We start from the raw sequence: 18074 nt of genomic DNA on the forward strand, positions 1-18074 counted from the left end.
TGATAAAGTTTACGTCTGGATCAGGAATCGTGACAGCGCCTGCTGCCCTGGTCCTGCTGGACACCAGGAAGCCTTTTTAATTCATCCATACTTTCTCTTTTTTCAACACATCATTTCTGTCAAATGTTGTATTTGTACTATGTTGTTTATCCTGTACACACGACATCTATTGCACTTCTGTCCGTCCTGGGAGAGGGATCCCTCCTCAGTTGCTCTTCCTGAGGTTTCTTCCATTTTTCCCCCTTTAAATTATAGGGTTTCTTTTAGGAAGTTTTTCCTTGTGCGATGTGAGGGTCTAAGGACAGAGGGTGTTGTATCCTGTACAGTCTGTAAAGCCCACTGAGACAAACATATCATTTGTGATATTGGGCTATATAAATACATTTGATTTTGATTTGATTTAGCGCCACCATCTGGCCAAATTGCACTGCACCCCCGCGGGTCCAAAGCAATACACTCAGACAGAAAGAGATTTCTTCCTTTACACAGCAGCTAGATTATTTACTCAGCTCATTCCTCTACAGTATGGCAAGCATTCAGGGGAAACTCAAGGTCACACTGACATTAAAAGTCCAGCTGAACACATAGATGCATGAAACTGACATTACTAACCGTCACGCATGCTGTGTAATACTGTACTGCCTTCTCTGTTGCCTCCCTTTATCCATGATGCCTCACCACTTTACAAGGCTTGCCCTACTTTGTCTTCTGAGGGGCATACGTCGGCAGAGGAGGAAGGGCGGAGAATGGCTTAGCTGAGAGAGTGGATTGTTTTCTAGTCTCATATATGAGCTCCCCTCCAGCAGTCAGAAATCATTTAATGCATATTTAATGTGGCAACAGCGAGATATATAAGCATGATGTATATGGAAGATAAGATAAAGAAAAAGGGGCTGTAATGTCTATTGGGGTTGGCCTGATGTATCTGAGTACATAGGTGGTGGTTATTTTATTTAGCTAATTTAATGATGTGACTGAAGAACGTGGTCAGATGGAGACAGCGGGACTTATATTCACATCAGGCTTTATTTAGAGAAGGTGGGCTGTTGGAGCAGTGCTTTGTCAGATATTAAACCATGAAAATCTAAATGTAGTTTCATGAAGACACACCCCGACTTTGTCCAGCAAGAGAAAAAAGATTGAATCTGACAAATTCCCTTTGAAAAAAATCCAGAGCAGAACTAATATAACATGATACAAGTTGGAGAAAACAGAGTGATGCAAACCAGTAAAAGCAGGAAGGAAATAAGCTCCAATCACACCGGAATAATCCTTTATGGGAATTTGTGCAGCGCAGAGTGCAGTGCAGTTTTCCGCCTCCTTCCTCACTCAAAGAACTGGAGGTTTTCCTTCCTGAGGGATGCTGCAACTTCTACACACATAACAGGGAAGCATGCAGCTGCCCTCTCCTTGCTAGGTAAATAATATTCAAACACTTATACATTAGATATTTTTCACCTGCTGTATCTCTACATCTCATTATGATATTCTCTTCAAGATGACCTGGGGCCGTGTACGACTACAAACAAACGGAGCCGTATTGAAAAACTCACAGTGTGACGGTTGAAGATAGATTACTTTCACATCTATTATGTCTATAGCATGGCGCTGCTAAGCCTCCAGTCTCTGCACACATTCAAAAGCATAATATTCAGCATGCATAGGAAACACAAACAGCCCTCATATATTCCTCCTGGTGAGTCAAATGAGAAGCGAAAGCTGTTAAAATTAGCCTCCCCTTTCCTTTTATTACTCTGCTTAAACCATGCTTCAATGTGATTAAAATAACATCAATTGCAGAAAAGGCTGAGATAATAAAGCAAGATGTTGTGTGCATGTATCATAATGCTTCATTTAGGCACTAATTCAAATTGAAAAACAATATAGGCTCAGCACGGTGTCATGATTTGCTCATGCTTGTTTTGAGCTGAGAACGTCTTAATTCCAGGAGCAGCGCACATTAAATATCTCTAACAAAAACATCCATTTGTTCACAAAACCTCAATACAAAGTGAGTCGATGGAACCAAATGCTTTCTCAGTGCGAGCGATGCGTTTCAGAGGAAAGCAAGAGAACGCGGAGTTCAATGTGTTCATGTTGAGCCAGATTATCTGACATTTATCATTTCTTAATAACTTAATATGTTTTCCCATCACTGATCACTTTAACTCTACAGTTTGTTGTATAATCATACAACCACAACGTAAACATGATAAATGACATATCTTAGTAACAAATTGTGGATTTTCATCAAAAGTTAACCATTTGTCATTTGAGCGTGTACGTTTATTGTTAGTAGTTTCTCAGAATAGTCTTAACTCGAGCTCCGAGATTTTGCTCTGTCCTGCTCTTTACAGCAGCCACGATCAGCCATCACTTTACGTTAAAACACACGGATTGTCTCGGTCCTAAAACGTTTTCACTTGTAACGTTTGGTGAAACATGTACTTATGTACTTGTAAAATGTTTTCTGCTCACACTGAACTGTGGAGGATGCTGAGCTTTAGGACACGCAGCTTTAGCATCAGTCTTTAACGTTGTGTCTGCAGCCAGCGAGATCATATTCGAAGCCTCTTTACAAAAGTGAGTCAGCTGGAAACGTTGAGCCGCGATAACATGGAGCTAACGTTAGCGTGGTCAGACACTCTGCCAGTGATAAGTGACTACTACATCTTTGTTTGCATCGCAGCAGTTTTCACTATTGTGAACCAAAGAATAGCTTTGATGAGTTATGGAAACTGTGAGGCGGTTAAATGTTGTGATTCTCATTCCAAGTGCTCAATAGCTGAGCTGGATTAAAGACAACACCAACACTAGACTAACTAATCAGAAGACTGACTAGAGACAACACCAACACTAGACTAACTAATCACAAGACTGATTAGAGACAACACCAACACTAGACTAACTAATCAGAAGATTGACTAGAGACAACACCAACACTAGACTAACTAATCAGAAGATGGACTAGAGACAACACCAACACTAGACTAACTAATCACAAGACTGATTAGAGACAACACCAACACTAGACTAACTAATCAGAAGACTGACTAGAGACAACACCAACACTAGACTAACTAATCAGAAGATGGACTAGAGACAACACCAACACTAGACTAACTAATCACAAGACTGATTAGAGACAACACCAACACTAGACTAACTAATCAGAAGACTGACTAGAGACAACACCAACACTAGACTAACTAATCAGAAGATGGACTAGAGACAACACCAACACTTGACTAACTAATCAGAAGATGGACTAGAGACAACACCAACACTAGACTAACTAATCAGAAGATGGACTAGAGACAACACCAACACTTGACTAACTAATCAGAAGATGGACTAGAGACAACACCAACACTTGACTAACTAATCAGAAGATGGACTAGAGACAACACCAACACTAGACTAACTAATCAGAAGATGGACTAGAGACAACACCAACACTTGACTAACTAATCACAAGACTGACTAGAGACAACACCAACACTAGACTAACTAATCAGAAGATGGACTAGAGACAACACCAACACTTGACTAACTAATCACAAGTCTGACTAGAGACAACACCAACACTAGACTAACTAATCAGAAGACTGACTAGAGACAACACCAACACTAGACTAACTAATCAGAAGATGGACTAGAGACAACACCAACACTAGACTAACTAATCAGAAGACTGACTAGAGACAACACCAACACTAGACTAACTAATCAGAAGATGGACTAGAGACAACACCAACACTTGACTAACTAATCACAAGACTGACTAGAGACAACACCAACACTAGACTAACTAATCAGAAGATTGACCTAAGACAACACCAACACTTGACTAACTAATCAGAAGACTGACTGGAGACAACACCAACACTTGACTAACTAATCACAAGTCTGACTAGAGACAACACCAACACTTGACTAACTAATCACAAGTCTGACTAGAGACAACACCAACACTTGACTAACTAATCACAAGTCTGACTAGAGACAACACCAACACTTGACTAACTAATCACAAGTCTGACTAGAGACAACACCAACACTAGACTAACTAATCAGAAGACTGTCATGAGACGCAGCTTCAGAGGAAATAAAAACTAAAAATGAAGAGTACCAGGCCGCCTCCGCTTGCTTACTATTCTGTTTGGGTTGCCTCTTCTCTTTATTGCACAATTCATGGCAGCCCATTACGGAGCAGTTTAAAGTGACAAAGCTTGTGATGTGAACAAGAAGCAAGGAGGCCATTATCACTGTCTCGGGTCCAAGCTGTGGTTCCAAGTCCAGCTGGCACCCGCCACCCCCGGCAGAGCCCCCATGGCGAGTGAGTGTCCGCAGAGTACCACATGGGTCTCACAACTGTCCTGGAATACCTCTGAATGTCATCAGGAATTAATGAGGTGACAGTGCATTGTATCAAAAGCCAGCGGGGGGTCTGCTGCTGCCTGCCACTCTCCCCTCATTAAAAGCCTTTTAATGGGCTCTGAGGAGGGCAAACCCCCTCTAACTGGCTTAACGCTTCTTCAGGTTGTCAAGGAAAATTAGTTTTGCTTAAGGACGAACTTGCCATTCAGCACTGAAATATTGATTGGAGTAAACTTCAAGGGAGTTGCTGGCTGTAACTAGTATTATTGCAGTGTCTATGGAGCTGATGGCTTTCAGAGACGCAGAGAAATAAGAAAGACTCGACTTTAAAGTTGGAGATGAGAAGTAAGAGTGGAAGTGGGGGAACTGATAATTGCCTATTGACACTCCTTCATCACTCGTGTCATAGAGAAGTGTGTCGTCAAGTTTAAACAAAGAGCAGAATGTTAAAGACACACTGACATCTACATCAGGGCTTGGCTTCTCACAGGAAACACATTGATCAAAGTTACTATGTTTAAAGAACATCTCCCAACAGAAGCTCTTCATGTTGTTCATTATGCCTGCAGCCATATTCTCATTCATTGTGACAGCTTATGGAAATCCAAGCGTTACAGCCCGAGAACAACTAATTACATCATTAACCACATTAAAAGCACTTTGCTTTTCAGAAAAGGGCAAATTACTTCTATAGCATAAAATGCAATCTGTTTGCTAGTGTGCGTGTCATTGTAACGTGGTAATAGGAAGAATTAAAGACGCGTTAATTAGCAGGACAGTAACTGTGTATTTACTCAGTAATGAGTGCAGATGCCTAACAGCAGATAATGGACAATATGTCCTTAAGGTACTGAGATTTACATAAATGAGTCAGGCATGGTCACGCTCCAACGTTACACGTCTCAGTGAGGATCTAATGCATTGTGTTTAATGTGATGAGAAGAAATTAAAATATATGTTGAGGGATGGAAACCTGCAGACACAGTATTTACATGTCAAAGTACTGCATGTGAATAATACAAGGATGAGAGAAAAATATATTGTGATAATTAATCTTCCTGCAGAAGAAGTTTTCAGCATCACATATGGAGGTTTGCTGCTTTTCTCTGTTTTATATCTTATTAAAGTGACAACACATGTCAAGTTTTATACAACAAAGCATTAATCTAGAAAACAATCTGCAGATTAAAAGATGAGAATAATCATAACTGCTGGTTAAAGATGAGCTCAGATAACATTAGTAGTGTCCGTGTGCAGTTTGTATGACGCCATGTTTCAGCCTCTATAGATGAAAGACATGTGAACCTCCTGCTGTATTTCCACGCGTCTCAGATGATGTACGAGCGGAGAGAGGCTCGACTATCAGCTGACCTCTGGACACTTCTGACAGGTAATGCTGAGAATGCAAAGACTGTGATGGGATTTATGCCGCCATTACAATTTCTGTCACTCCAGCATGAACAAGTTGAAGAGGACGACCTCCACACTGGTGCTTCTGGTGACAGTGAAGGACACTTCAACCACGCTAATCTTAAAAACACAACACATGAACGCTCTTCCCTCCGACTGTCAGACTGCCATTCAAACAGAGGAAAGTCTGGAGACAAAGTTTCTCTTTGCTGCTCTTCTAACTCATGCACATTCATCATGGGTTGTGCTCAGTGAAATTGAGAGACAAAGCTGAAATCCCTGAATGATTTTTGCATAGCGGCACTTTGTGTGATGTGAGTAGAAGCTATAACTCTTCAAAACAGCAGTTATCCCCGGCAATCTATAAACATACATCATCCGCTAACAACACATTCATCACACGACGGCAAGAAAAGAGCTGAGGAAGGGAAGGTCTGCGTAATACCTCTGATTAAATCTCAGGAAGGCGGCACAAAAGTTACATTCTCAAGCAAAATCATTTGTTCTCTGCAAATGAGTGTGGGCAGGTGCTATTATTCTCACATGAACTCTTTGGCTTTGGGAAAGAAATTCATCTTTTCAGAAACGGGAGAGAGGAAATCACTGAAGTTATTCAATCACTACCTCGTGATTCAAGTGAAATTACCTTTCTGCTTCGTGTACAGCTGCGGAGCTTCAGTGTGGATTGCATTTAGAACAATGATAGCGACCGTCAAAAAGAAGTGAGAAACTCACTAACTTACAGTTTCACTTTGAGGCTTAGCCCCCAGATGAATGACCTACTGCCCCCCCCCCCCCCTCCCCTGTAGAACACTTCCTTTAAACTGTCACATGTCCACCAACAACACCTCAACGTGTTTAACTGACCCTTTCTTGCAAACACGCTGCTTGCTGAACGCTGCTGCAATATGAATAAATAAGCAAACACACGCTCATCTTGTGCCCCCTCACACAGCGTACAGTCCTGAACTCAATTTCACACTCCACTGCCTTCTCCGACAGTTTAGACAGGCTGATGCCAACAGCAGAAAGTGAAGAGACAATGCATTTATGTATCGACTCTTTGGCAGAAGGGGGGGATTTGTCAGACTGTGTGCCCATGCACCTATATATGACAGAGACACATTGCAGGGAAGCAGGAGAAATGTGATTCAACCCCGAAGGGAGAGGAAGAGCCAGACAACAGTTACATCCAGGGGAATTCTTTTCTTAGTCGCTCATCCGGTTTGTCCCACAGCGTGTTGGAGGACATGAAACCCCTCCACGTCCACAGAGACACACTCCACCGTCACAATGCTGACAAATGAAAATGACTCCAATGGAATTTAAATACAAGTAGGCCAGTCGTCACACAAAGCTTGTACCAATACGCATGTTGTGTATTCAGCGTGCCGGCGGAGCGTTCTTCTTCTTCTCTTCACACGGACAGAAAGCCCGAGATGATAATCGACTTTGTAACATTATGAAATGAGCACATTAGTAAAAGGAAGTCCACCAATGTCACACATAAATGTGTCATTAGGAGTACATGCTCCCGTTGCATTATGGGTAATGTAGGACCCAGTTTGTTAAATTTGAACCTTTTTTTTTAGTAGTTTTACATTTTATTTAGTGTACAATCTCTTTTTGAAATTGGCAAGTTTAATAAACTTGTATTTCTTTTTAACTTTAAACTTGTAAGTCACTGAGAATTCAAAAACACTAAAAACTTTAGCATTAATAAAAGTTCCCGTTCGTCTCAGCTTTACTCTACAGTTTGTTTTACTAATGTAATAATTATACAGTATAATTAAAAACTATAATCTTATTCACACCTGTATTAGCGCACAGCTTCCCTAATTTTTAGGGACTACAAGCCACGGTGGTTTATTGTGTCAATTTAAACTTCTTCTAAATCTGTTGCTTGTCCTCCATCTTCAGTGCTAAACTGCTGGAGTATCCCTTTAAACCATGAACAATAGTTCCACTCTATGGAACACAATTAAAACATAAAGGAAGCTTTGAGACGATTGTATAAATCAGCTAAATGAAGTCCAGGCACATTTCAGTTCCTCCATCAGTGGCTCACACAGAGTGACGTCCAGGACAGAAGCTGGCAGCGGGATGGAGAGAATGCTTCAAAGCACATGTTTAAATATCACACTGGGTTCAGTTCACGGAGCAGTCCTTATCACAAACACTTTGGCTAATTGACTCAGACATATCAAATAAACTTTCCACCAAACTCACAAATAAGCAGGTATGACATTCTAATGGACTTCTTCATTAAGTCTTCCGGCAGGGGGTAATGTGTTTGAAATTAATGTGACATTTTCAACTCCAAAGAGTTTCAGTCATTCATCTAATGCTCGCCGTGCGTTTCATTCATGTGCAGCTGTGATCTAATACAAAGCTGTGTTTTCTAAGCTGCTGGAATCCGACTTCTAACACTGAACAACACGCACATGATCAGCCGGGGTCTCAACAGGTATCTGATGGAGCAGGTTTCTCACAGGACAGGAGTCAGGAGACTTCCTGACACCACCGGGACTTATTGTGCATTCGTTGACATGTATGAGGAACCATCTCTTTAGCAGCCGCTGCAATGAAGAGGCTTTCTGTCCCAGAGCTTTACATCAGCGTGCTGTGGAACAGGTATAGAAAAAAGGCACTACAAGTTCTAAAAGAGAAGTCAGACAATATGAACTAGCAGAGGTTTGACCAGCAGCACTGTGCCTCTGTGTGCTCGTCACGCTCCAACACTTTCTTTACTGTCTGTCCAAGGGCGGAACACGAGAGGACCAAAAGGAAAGCGATGGAACGCCCTGCAGGACGGTAACTACTCGAGCAGAAGAAGACGAACGTCACCTCCTCTCCCTGCAATATGAAGGGTTAGTCTTCCCCGGTTGAGTTTTATCCAACGCTCTGCGCTATTATCATCATTTCCCACTAAGCAGACGCACCCCAGATTCTCCCCCGAGAGCGCCATCGAGCTGTACGAGCGCCTTTGCCATGTTACCATGGAAACATTCCCTTGGCATAGCCCATTACAGAAACAGACACTTACACATCATCACTTCGGGAAAGCTTTCAACCCCCAGTGTAGAAACACTGCAATCGTCTTTTACAAGTTGACACCTGAACCTGCAGGAACTGTGCAGAAGTCTCACTTCTTACGCTTTCTGTGCAACATTTAAGGTTTTACACGTTAAAATAAATAAGCAAAGGCTGCTGGCCAGACATTAGATACACACAAGCCTTCCTTTAATACAGAGGAAGAATGCAGCGTGTAATGAAATGTACGACTGTAATTACCTCTAAACTGCTGACTCATTTCATCAAGAGTAAACTGAGAATAACAAACACCCCCTGGCCTCCGCGTGGCGCGTCCTCCATCAGCTCACCGCTCATGATGAGGTTAAGAACAGCGTGCACGTTGTCCTGCAGGCCTGCTCTCTTTTCATTAAGTCACGTTTTATTATGCCGTCTGTGCAGCCGTGGAATGAGTCTGAAGATGGTACACTTTGATAAAACATCCAACATGGCTGTTAGGACTCAGCTTTGTAAAGTAAATAAAGTGGAGGACGCTGAGTGTAACGCTCAGTGGCAGGACGCCGTTTGTTTACCTCGAGGAAACTGAGAGGCCGGCCGACTGCAAACACAACCCTCCTGCATCACGCCTGCACGTCTTCACACACACACACACTCATCACACACACATACTCTTCACACACTCATCACTCACATCCACAGCGCTGATTGCTCCATTATGACATATCATTACTTGTGTGACTAATGAGTCCCCCAGGAACAGTTGGAGGTGAGGTTATCAATAGTGAGGAGGTGAATACAGGATGACTCATGATGGAGCTTTTGCTTTTAGGATGTTGATTGTTGAAGTGACTCATCACTTCCATATGACCTTTAATTGCACAAAGTGATAGTCGATTCATCTTTGCAGGAAAAATGGTGTGAAAGCTGAACAGTGAATTGTTAAGGGGCTGCTGCTGATGAGTTTGTGTTGGACTCAGATTGAGTGAATGGCGAAGGAGTGTTGATTAATGCTGGAGTCGCTTCTCTCTCACCTTGATTAATTCCACAGAAATCGTTATTCAAGTTCCAAACTATTCCAGCCTCTGACACACAAATAGTTCATTTCCTGAGCACACAGCGACGCGCACACACACACACACACACACACACACACACCTTCGTTTGACAATGGCTGTTTCGCACCAAGTGGTCGTGTTCTCTTTGTAATGGATGTATATGCCAACATTGATTTCCACTGAGTTATTTGCAGAGCGCATCGATAAATGAATGACAACGTGCAGCCGCACTGTGTGCAGACGTACCTCTTCACGCAGGCGGTGCAGGTCCGGAGCAGCTGGAGCCGCTGGAGCCGCTTCAGACACGGAGAGGAACGGACTCCATTTCCCAGCAGGCCCAGTAACACCTGCTCCTGCTGAGGGACACAACAGGGAGGACATTTTAACATCTGGACACAAATCCCTCATTGAATCTTTAACATTCCAGAAATGAACATCATTAATGAGGCGGTATAAAGACAGAACAGTTACACTTCAACACCTGAACCCTCAATGATACAGACAAGGTGTTTATTTTGAAGCACGGCGTTATTAGAATAAAAACACGTATTAGTTTTAATACATGGCCGATGAAACATCTGTTTCTGGGAGAAGAGGGAGATAAACTTCATTTTCAAGGGTTCAAGGGTCATTTAAACTGACGTGCATTCTTTCAATTTGCATCAGCAGGAAAATGAACCGCAGCAACAGACACACGGCCGACATGTGAACATTACAAACATCATTTACAGATTAACACTTTATTTGGATCCGCACACAGGAGCATGTGTTACAGTGTCTGTACACGAACTACTCACTCACTGAGTACATTACTGTGAGAATATGTTGGTGTGTCTTTGTGCATCTAGAAGCCACATACATGAAAAGTATTGTTGGAGGTTTGGACTTCCTGTTAACATGAGACAACAATGTCTGACTCATCAGAAACGTTATCAGCTGTCAATCAAGGGATGATTTGTTATTGTGCCCCATAAAGCAGGAATAAAAAGAGACCTATGCAACCTGTAGGTGTCACACTTAATGCATCTCCTGTATCTACAGTATGGCGTTACCCCCCCGCAGAGTGCATGCTGCACTGCAGTTAAAACACAAGACAAGGCCATTAAAAGAAAGGCGAGGACGGTAAAGCTGCTGCAGAGACGGACAGGAACTCATGGAGCAATATACTCCTCTCCTGACGTTCCTTCAGACAATTACTTATGTAATACAAGTGCTTGCCAGCTGGTGGTGGGAAGCAATTTGACAGTTTTATCACAACTTTGACAAAAGTAATTTACTTGGCTCAGTCCTTTTGTGCTTCTGCGGGGAATAAATCATCAAAATAAAAATAAATAAATGCCCCCCCGCCCCCCCCGCCGCCGTCAGGATCTGACAGCTCAATGTCTTCCAACCACAGCAGCCAAAGGTGGCGTCTGCAGCTCGCACCATAAAAGTGTGCATGAGCAGGGCGGGGTGCTGACATCCATCATCTGTCTGGGGGGGCACTTTGGTCCAGGACAGCTGGGACGCAGACACGTAGCTGCTTAAAGATCAACTTTACAGGAAGTGTGACGAGTTCGAGAAGGTCTTCAGTGAGTGTGTGTACAGTATATCATATCATATCATATAGTATTATAGTAAGTCCCCAAAGAGCAGAGAACATTACACTGTTTGAGATATTTAGGGGGGATAAACACAAGGAAGTGATGTATTATTAATAACTTTCCTAATTACAAAACATCCACACGGTTACAATATATTTTTCATGTTCTTTAATCAAACTTAAAGTTATGACTTCACTACTTTAAGATTCATTTCCACTGGGTGTTGTGACAGTTTTTAGAGATGTGTATTTCCTTTGACATGAAAGTTCTTTTCAGAGTTATTATACCCAAATGAGCGTCGGTGTGTTTCGTGTTATTGATGTAGAGAGAAACAGAATCATCTCGGGTGCCATCAGAGACTTTGCATATTATTACAGTCGCAGTCTGCGTTCATGTTTACTGATTGAAGATTAACTATAGATTACAGATGTTGTAAAGTGAGGCCACGAGCCCGTGTTCTGCGCAGACACCCCGAGGACGGAGCGTGTTCATGGCGTTGCTTTGCGTCGGTGGGGAGTTGGCTTTGATGTCATTTGGTGATATTTCATTCGATTATGCTGATTTGATTGTGCGAGGTCATCGTCCCGCCCGATGCCTCCGATATCCTTCACAAACATTTTTGCTTTATTGGCTCGCTGGTCTACCGACAGAATTTCAATGGTTGTTTGATGGTATTAATGCGCCATTTAAATGCAGACCCTGGAGTGAAAGCCCATGCGGAGCGAGCATGCATGGAATCTGAAAGTCAGATGTCAGGAGTCAGTGGAGGAATTACACAGGAGCAGAATATCAAATGTCTTTCAGGGATTTCAGAGTGTGACACGAAAAAAGTATCAAACTTACAATCACACACACACTCCACATTTCTGCCAACGTGTGTCTGAGAAATAAAGCCGAGCATTTACACATGAAGTGAGCACATGTGTTCACACCTGAGATGAAACCACAACATTTACTTCCAACAGGAAGCAGAAGGATCCAGTGAGCGTCGAACACACGAGGCCAGAAGGAGCAGGACTCAACACAACAGCACTTACACAATTACATTTAATCACAACACGCATCCAACGTCTCTCCTTCTACTTTGTCGAGAGACGCCGTCTGAAATGTCTGATGAGTCATAGCTCGGGGAAATCAATTCATTAAGTCATACAGAGGTGCTCAGTTATTTATTGCCCGTCAGCTCGAGCTGTTTGTTCAATTTAATTTCTTGCTGCGGAAAGAACAGAGTCGCTACAGAGGACAGTTGAAGAGATTTGCTTTATTTATGCAAACAGGATGTGTTCTCTAAAAGAAAAAAGAAAAAAAAAAAGACAACATTTTTCAATCTCCTTCCGTCCCTGCGGTGTTTCTGTGGCGCCACACTCACATCTACAGTTTCATACGGGACTGACAGCTTCTGCTTCTTTCACTAACAATGCTTGATATTCATTTTACAATTCCCTGTGGCTACTAAGAACACAACACAACACACCGAGCACAAACATTAAGAGAAAAGTACTGCAAACACTGAAACACAAGAAAGAAAACATGTATACAGACGCTCCAAAAAAACCAACATCAGGGAGGGAAGTGGACCGAGTGTGAGCCAGAAATACAAATGAAGCAAAGTGAAGCCACGAGGCTCAGGGTTCAGATTACTACAGATCTGACAGACAGCTGCCGTCACATCTCAGCAGCTTGTGAGGTAATGTGGAGCTGAGCTGTAATGTTGTACTTTACACACACACACACACCTGTGTTACGCTAACGTCACTGTGCCAGGATACTACAGTTAGCATGTAGCATGTTTAGCTCGGTCCGTCCACGTGGAAATTTAAGCCTGTTTGTGAAAAGCAAGAGGGTTCATCGTCTGAGAACCTCTCAACACTCAAGAGTTCTCCCTGAAATGTGCTTCTGGGATTCATTTTAGAAGTTAGAGCAACAATTACTATGTTTTAACTCCGCACATGTACAAACATCTTCCACTGCACATGTAAGGATGAGAACGCTTTGCAGTATGGCAGGTGAAAGCAGAGGTTATTATGCAACATGTGCACCTCTAACAAACAGAGGATTTACATCACGATCTGTTTCTTCCTGAGGAGAATCTAAAGTTCTGAGGAATACATATATAAAAAAAGGTCATCATAAACCTCGTGCAGTAAGAGGCTCCAACACGGAGGAAGTGACAGGTGAGGCTATTCAACACATGACCCAGTTTGAGCACAAACCTTTCGCACTAACCTTGTTTTTTTGACTTTCATAATGGCACCAGTCAGAAGCATCTGCTTCAATATTTAAACACAGATCACAAGGTTCATCTGGAAATCTAAAAAGTACTCTCTCAACAAAAGCGTATCATCTCACCTCCATCAGTCCACACTGCTCATTTTGGTGTCTGCATAAAAAGCCATTTATCTGCTCGTACCAAATCATAATTGGTATTCTAATAGCAGCAAAGTGACAGATAAATACTCACCAATCATAGACACTACGAGCACTTTAGAATCTCACTAAAGGAGACATTTCCCTCTTCAAATCATCACGAGTACAAAGATACCTGCACATGCACAGAGACACATCTCACCCTCCACCCTCCTCCTCCCGTGAAACAATCCTTTTAAATGCAAATACCCAGGAGGCAACTGGCTTCTTATCATACGTTTTATTGTCTCTCTGGGGAGAGCTGTTTCGCTCTGCATCTGCATGTAATTGCACACATAGCGCAGCCTTACAGTTTATCAGGAACAAAGCAGCTACAGAAATAAATTACAGCTACAATATTAGGTGAGAGGAAGCCATTAATTCAGCCGCTACGCAGACGAACAGGAAGCTGACATCTAGAGTTCCTCTGGTGGATGAAGGTGGCAGGTTCTAACTGGACAGCTGCTCTAACTATCTTACATTTAGTTCACTGTAATGACATGGGAACCATTTGTTGTGGTCTTTAACCTGTTAGAAACCAGAACACTATGCATACGTCAGCCTGAAGGTGTTGAGTGAAGACAACACCACAGGTGTGTCACTGCTGGATCTACTTTCTGATACTCTCACATCGTGGAACATTGAGCAACCTTTACTGTAACTAAAGAACATAATGAGCAGGAACACTGGCGCTCTGTGTAAACCCTCTTGCTCTGCACATCACAGCACCGTGTCCTGCAGGTCAACACTGCCCTCTAGTGTCCAGACACAGAAACACCTCCGTCGGTGCAGGACTCGTGTTTAATTCTGCATTAAATGGTCTGTAGCATCATTCCAATATGGAGTAACATCACAGCAGTTTGAACGGTACACGGGACAATGAATCAGAAGAGAAATCGTTGAGCCAACAACACGTTACACATTTTTTGTCACACAAGACTTTTTCCCATCACTTGCTTTCATCAGGGCCTTGATGGCCCTCGCCCTCATCTCCAGCTCCAGGAGCTCCAGCTGCTGGATGGACGGAGGACATCCTGCAGGTGAACGAGCAGACACCGCTCCGCCCTGAAGAACAGGTGAACTAACATCTGGGGACTGCGGAGGAACACTCTGCTCTTTAGCTTCCTCTTTGATCGAGGAAGAGGAGGAAAAGGCTAAAATCTCACTGACGCTTCTGTCGATGTCACTTTGGAGGTCTTTCTTTGCTTCTGCTGGTGGCGAGGTGGCGGGGGGTTCAGGGGGCACAGCAGCGCCTGCCCTGCTGCTGTCTGCTGCCTTCACGGCCCCCCCCACAGCTTTAGTCTGCTCCTCTTTAGGTCCTTCTATGTCACTATCGTAAGTGTCTGCGTTTATACTGAGCACGTCACTCTCCTCGCCTGAAGCGCCAGCCTCTGTGAAGAGAATTACACAAACGTTTATATGGAAAATTGTCCTTTTTTATATCTGTTTCTGTCTTAGATTGAGTGCCTGGGGTTGTTCTTTCAGCACATGACTTATTAATCACCTTGCTTAGGGTCCTCAGTCTTTGCAGTTTCTTTGAGGCAAGATGTAGAGTCCACATTATTGTCTTGCCTTGATGGGGGGAAAGAAGTATGAGCAGAGCATGAGGAAAACACGCCACATTTAATGTGAAATTGTGCCGTGAATATGTTGTCAAACTGTTCACTCACTGGCTCTCCAGGCTCTCCGCTGTGTGAGCGTCTCCGTGTCCAGATGTCAGTTCTTCCCCTGGAAACAAACGGCACTTTAGGTGAATGAAGACGCATCGTCTGCAATATGAGATCGTTTTAAGAGAGTAACAGTGAAACACTTCCAAGTCTTACCTGCTAAGATCTGTGTGAGGGTTGTGTCTGAGATGGGCTCCAGCTGCTCCCAGCACACCTGCTTGATTTCCTCTAAACTACAGTCCTGTGTAAGATAATGTTTAATAGCATCTTTGACGAGGAGCTGCTTTAATAGCCTCCCATGCAAACTGCAGAACCATATGGCTTTACCTCCTTATCTGTATTAGATACCCGTTATCTCTTCATCTAAAACTGAACACACTGACTAGAGTTGGCACAAATGCAGGTCTGTGTTTAACTTTCAGTTTCTATATAGCGCCATAGCTCATTTGCAGCTATAGATAAAAACACACACTATGTAAAATATCTAACAGCAGCAATACTCTAGTGTAACTTAAAGTGATGTGCAAAACTAAAGCGTGAAAAGGTCACTTTAAATGTGTTGCGATGAAATTAAACTATTATATACACACAGCATAATACAGTAAATGCCTTCAAAAAGATGGAACAAACCTTTTCATGAAATGATCACTATAGCTCAACGTGTCGTTGCTTTTTCAGACAGTCGGTGCTGTTGTAGCCAACCGGACAAATATGGCCAAAGATGTTGGAAGACAACATTTGGCAAATCACAAAATGTGATCCATAAAACCACAAACTAAAGTAGTGAAAATGCACCGTCACCGCGAGAGACATTTATGGTGGACAGACGACATTTAAGTCCAGAATGACATTGAAAAGGTTGATAAATGAGGCACATGACCATCATGACTTCACGATTACACAACACACACGGTCACCTTGAGTTCATCAGGCAGCATTTTGCGGAGCTTCTTCTCCCCCAGCACATGCAGACACTGCTGCAGCATCTCCCTCTTGTCCGTCACATAAGCAGTGATGGGCTGGAAGGGCAGGCTGAGATCCAGTCCGCCTTCCTCGATGTCGCTGCCAATCCTGTCCAGCTCCGCGTCGGCCAGCTCATCCTTGGAGCCCTGCGGCAAGAAAACAACACGTTACTCTGGAGGTCTTGAAACTTAAATGAAGAAACAACACTGTGGCAAGAAGTTTAAATTGGTCATATTGCAAGAGTTTCTCGTGTTATTTAAACGGGCTTTATGTACTCCGAAAACTCTTTAAATAGGAAACATGACGGTCAGTCACGTCGCTGCAGCCTACAGAAAAGTGCAGTCCTCGTGGAGATCGTAGAGACGTTGATTCAACTTTAGAAGCTGTAGTTTGTGATGTTACAGCGAGGTGTTTACTGTACATCACATAACTATGTTTAAACCACTTTTACTTACTTGAACTTCACAAAGACTAAGCTGAAACACTTACTCCAATAATCACACACACACACACACACACACACACACACACACACACACACTTCTCTGATTGCAGCCTCTCAAGTGAGGTGATTTATTTCCTGCTTCTCACAGTCATATCATTTTAAATACTTTTGTACTTGTAGTCTAACGAAACAAGACATTTGAAGACGTTGTGAAGTTATATCTTTCACTTGGATGTGATTCCTGATTCCTCATTTTTAGTTCAAATTAAGGTATATCAAATATTCAATTCACTTTGAAAATGTAAAATGAATACAGCAACCCTCATTTAAGAGACAACTGTAGCCAACACAAGTCTGATTAATGTCTCTGCTACATATACAACTTATATTCATTTAAACTGACAGTTTATAGTCAGTCACGAGCTACACAGAAGAAGGAAACTGTTATACATCTGTGATGGACCGCTTTACGTCAGTGTTCCACACTAACGTAAAGCGGTGTAAACTAACGTACCACAACCTGCCTACAGTTAACCACAAGACTCCGACGTAAATGTGTTGGGAAACCACGTCAGGTCATCTTGTGATTTCGGTGTCAAAAGGACAAATAAAACAAATGTCCAACAGTTCGTATAATACAGGCTATATATGTATTATATATGTCTCAGACATGAGCACGAGCTGAACTTCGTACCTCACAGTTGGACTCCGCACTCCTGCGTTTGTTGTCGTGTCGGTCTTCAGGCTGCGAGTGTTTCCGTTTCTTCTCAGTGCTACTGGACTTCTTTTTGAGCATTTTCAAGATGAACAGCGCTGCTTCTACAGAAAGCTGTTTACTACAGAGCGAGCTCAACGCTTTTGTTGAATGTCGCGCGGAAATGATGTCATTAACGAGCGACCACTTCTTCTTCTAGTGTCGGCGATGAAACAGCCATTTACTTTCGTTACCGCCACCTACTGGACAGGACGGGGCTGCCTCTTCATCATGTCTGAGCTTTACCAAGAGAAAGCAGTTTATCTAATATATAAACAATGTTTCCTCATAGATGTAGCTGTGTTGTTGTGTCTTTCTTATTTTAAAACAATTCTGAATTTGTATAGAGTATAAAATGTGTTGAATATTACATTGGAT

At 42.7% G+C, this 18074-nt stretch overlaps 1 protein-coding gene and 1 long non-coding RNA gene across 2 annotated transcripts in view; both read right to left on the reverse strand.

The window, feature by feature from the left end:
• LOC115023881 (uncharacterized) overlaps window positions 1–10236 on the reverse strand; it is a 102185-nt gene extending 91949 nt beyond the window's left edge. Inside the window, exon 1 of the long non-coding RNA XR_003834054.1 lies at window positions 10125–10236. This is a non-coding gene — a long non-coding RNA (uncharacterized LOC115023881). The remainder of the gene's footprint in view (window positions 1–10124) is intronic.
• A 2466-nt stretch (window positions 10237–12702) lies between these two features.
• caap1 (caspase activity and apoptosis inhibitor 1) lies at window positions 12703–17830 on the reverse strand. Its single transcript, XM_029455207.1, has 6 exons — window positions 17637–17830; window positions 16452–16643; window positions 15691–15775; window positions 15538–15595; window positions 15372–15439; window positions 12703–15258 (listed from the first exon to the last, which is right to left on the reverse strand). Exons 1-6 carry the CDS (start codon window positions 17736–17738, stop codon window positions 14783–14785), a joined length of 981 nt encoding a protein of 326 aa, XP_029311067.1. The 5' UTR covers window positions 17739–17830; the 3' UTR covers window positions 12703–14782.
• Between the last annotated feature and the right edge of the window lie 244 nt (window positions 17831–18074).

Source organism: Cottoperca gobio, chromosome 18 (assembly GCF_900634415.1).
Source record: "Cottoperca gobio chromosome 18, fCotGob3.1, whole genome shotgun sequence".
Taxonomy (NCBI): domain Eukaryota; kingdom Metazoa; phylum Chordata; class Actinopteri; order Perciformes; family Bovichtidae; genus Cottoperca; species Cottoperca gobio.

Coding starts and splice junctions, on each gene's coding strand:
- caap1 (XM_029455207.1), bottom strand. CDS start 17,738: ATGCTCAAAAAGAAGTCCAGTAGCACTGAGAAGAAACGGAAACACTCG. Junction 16,644..17,636: donor GTGCGGAGTCCAACTGTGAG/GTACGAAGTTCA, acceptor TTCTTGCCGCAG/GGCTCCAAGGATGAGCTGGC. Junction 15,440..15,537: donor GCGGAGAGCCTGGAGAGCCA/GTGAGTGAACAG, acceptor CCCCCCATCAAG/GCAAGACAATAATGTGGACT.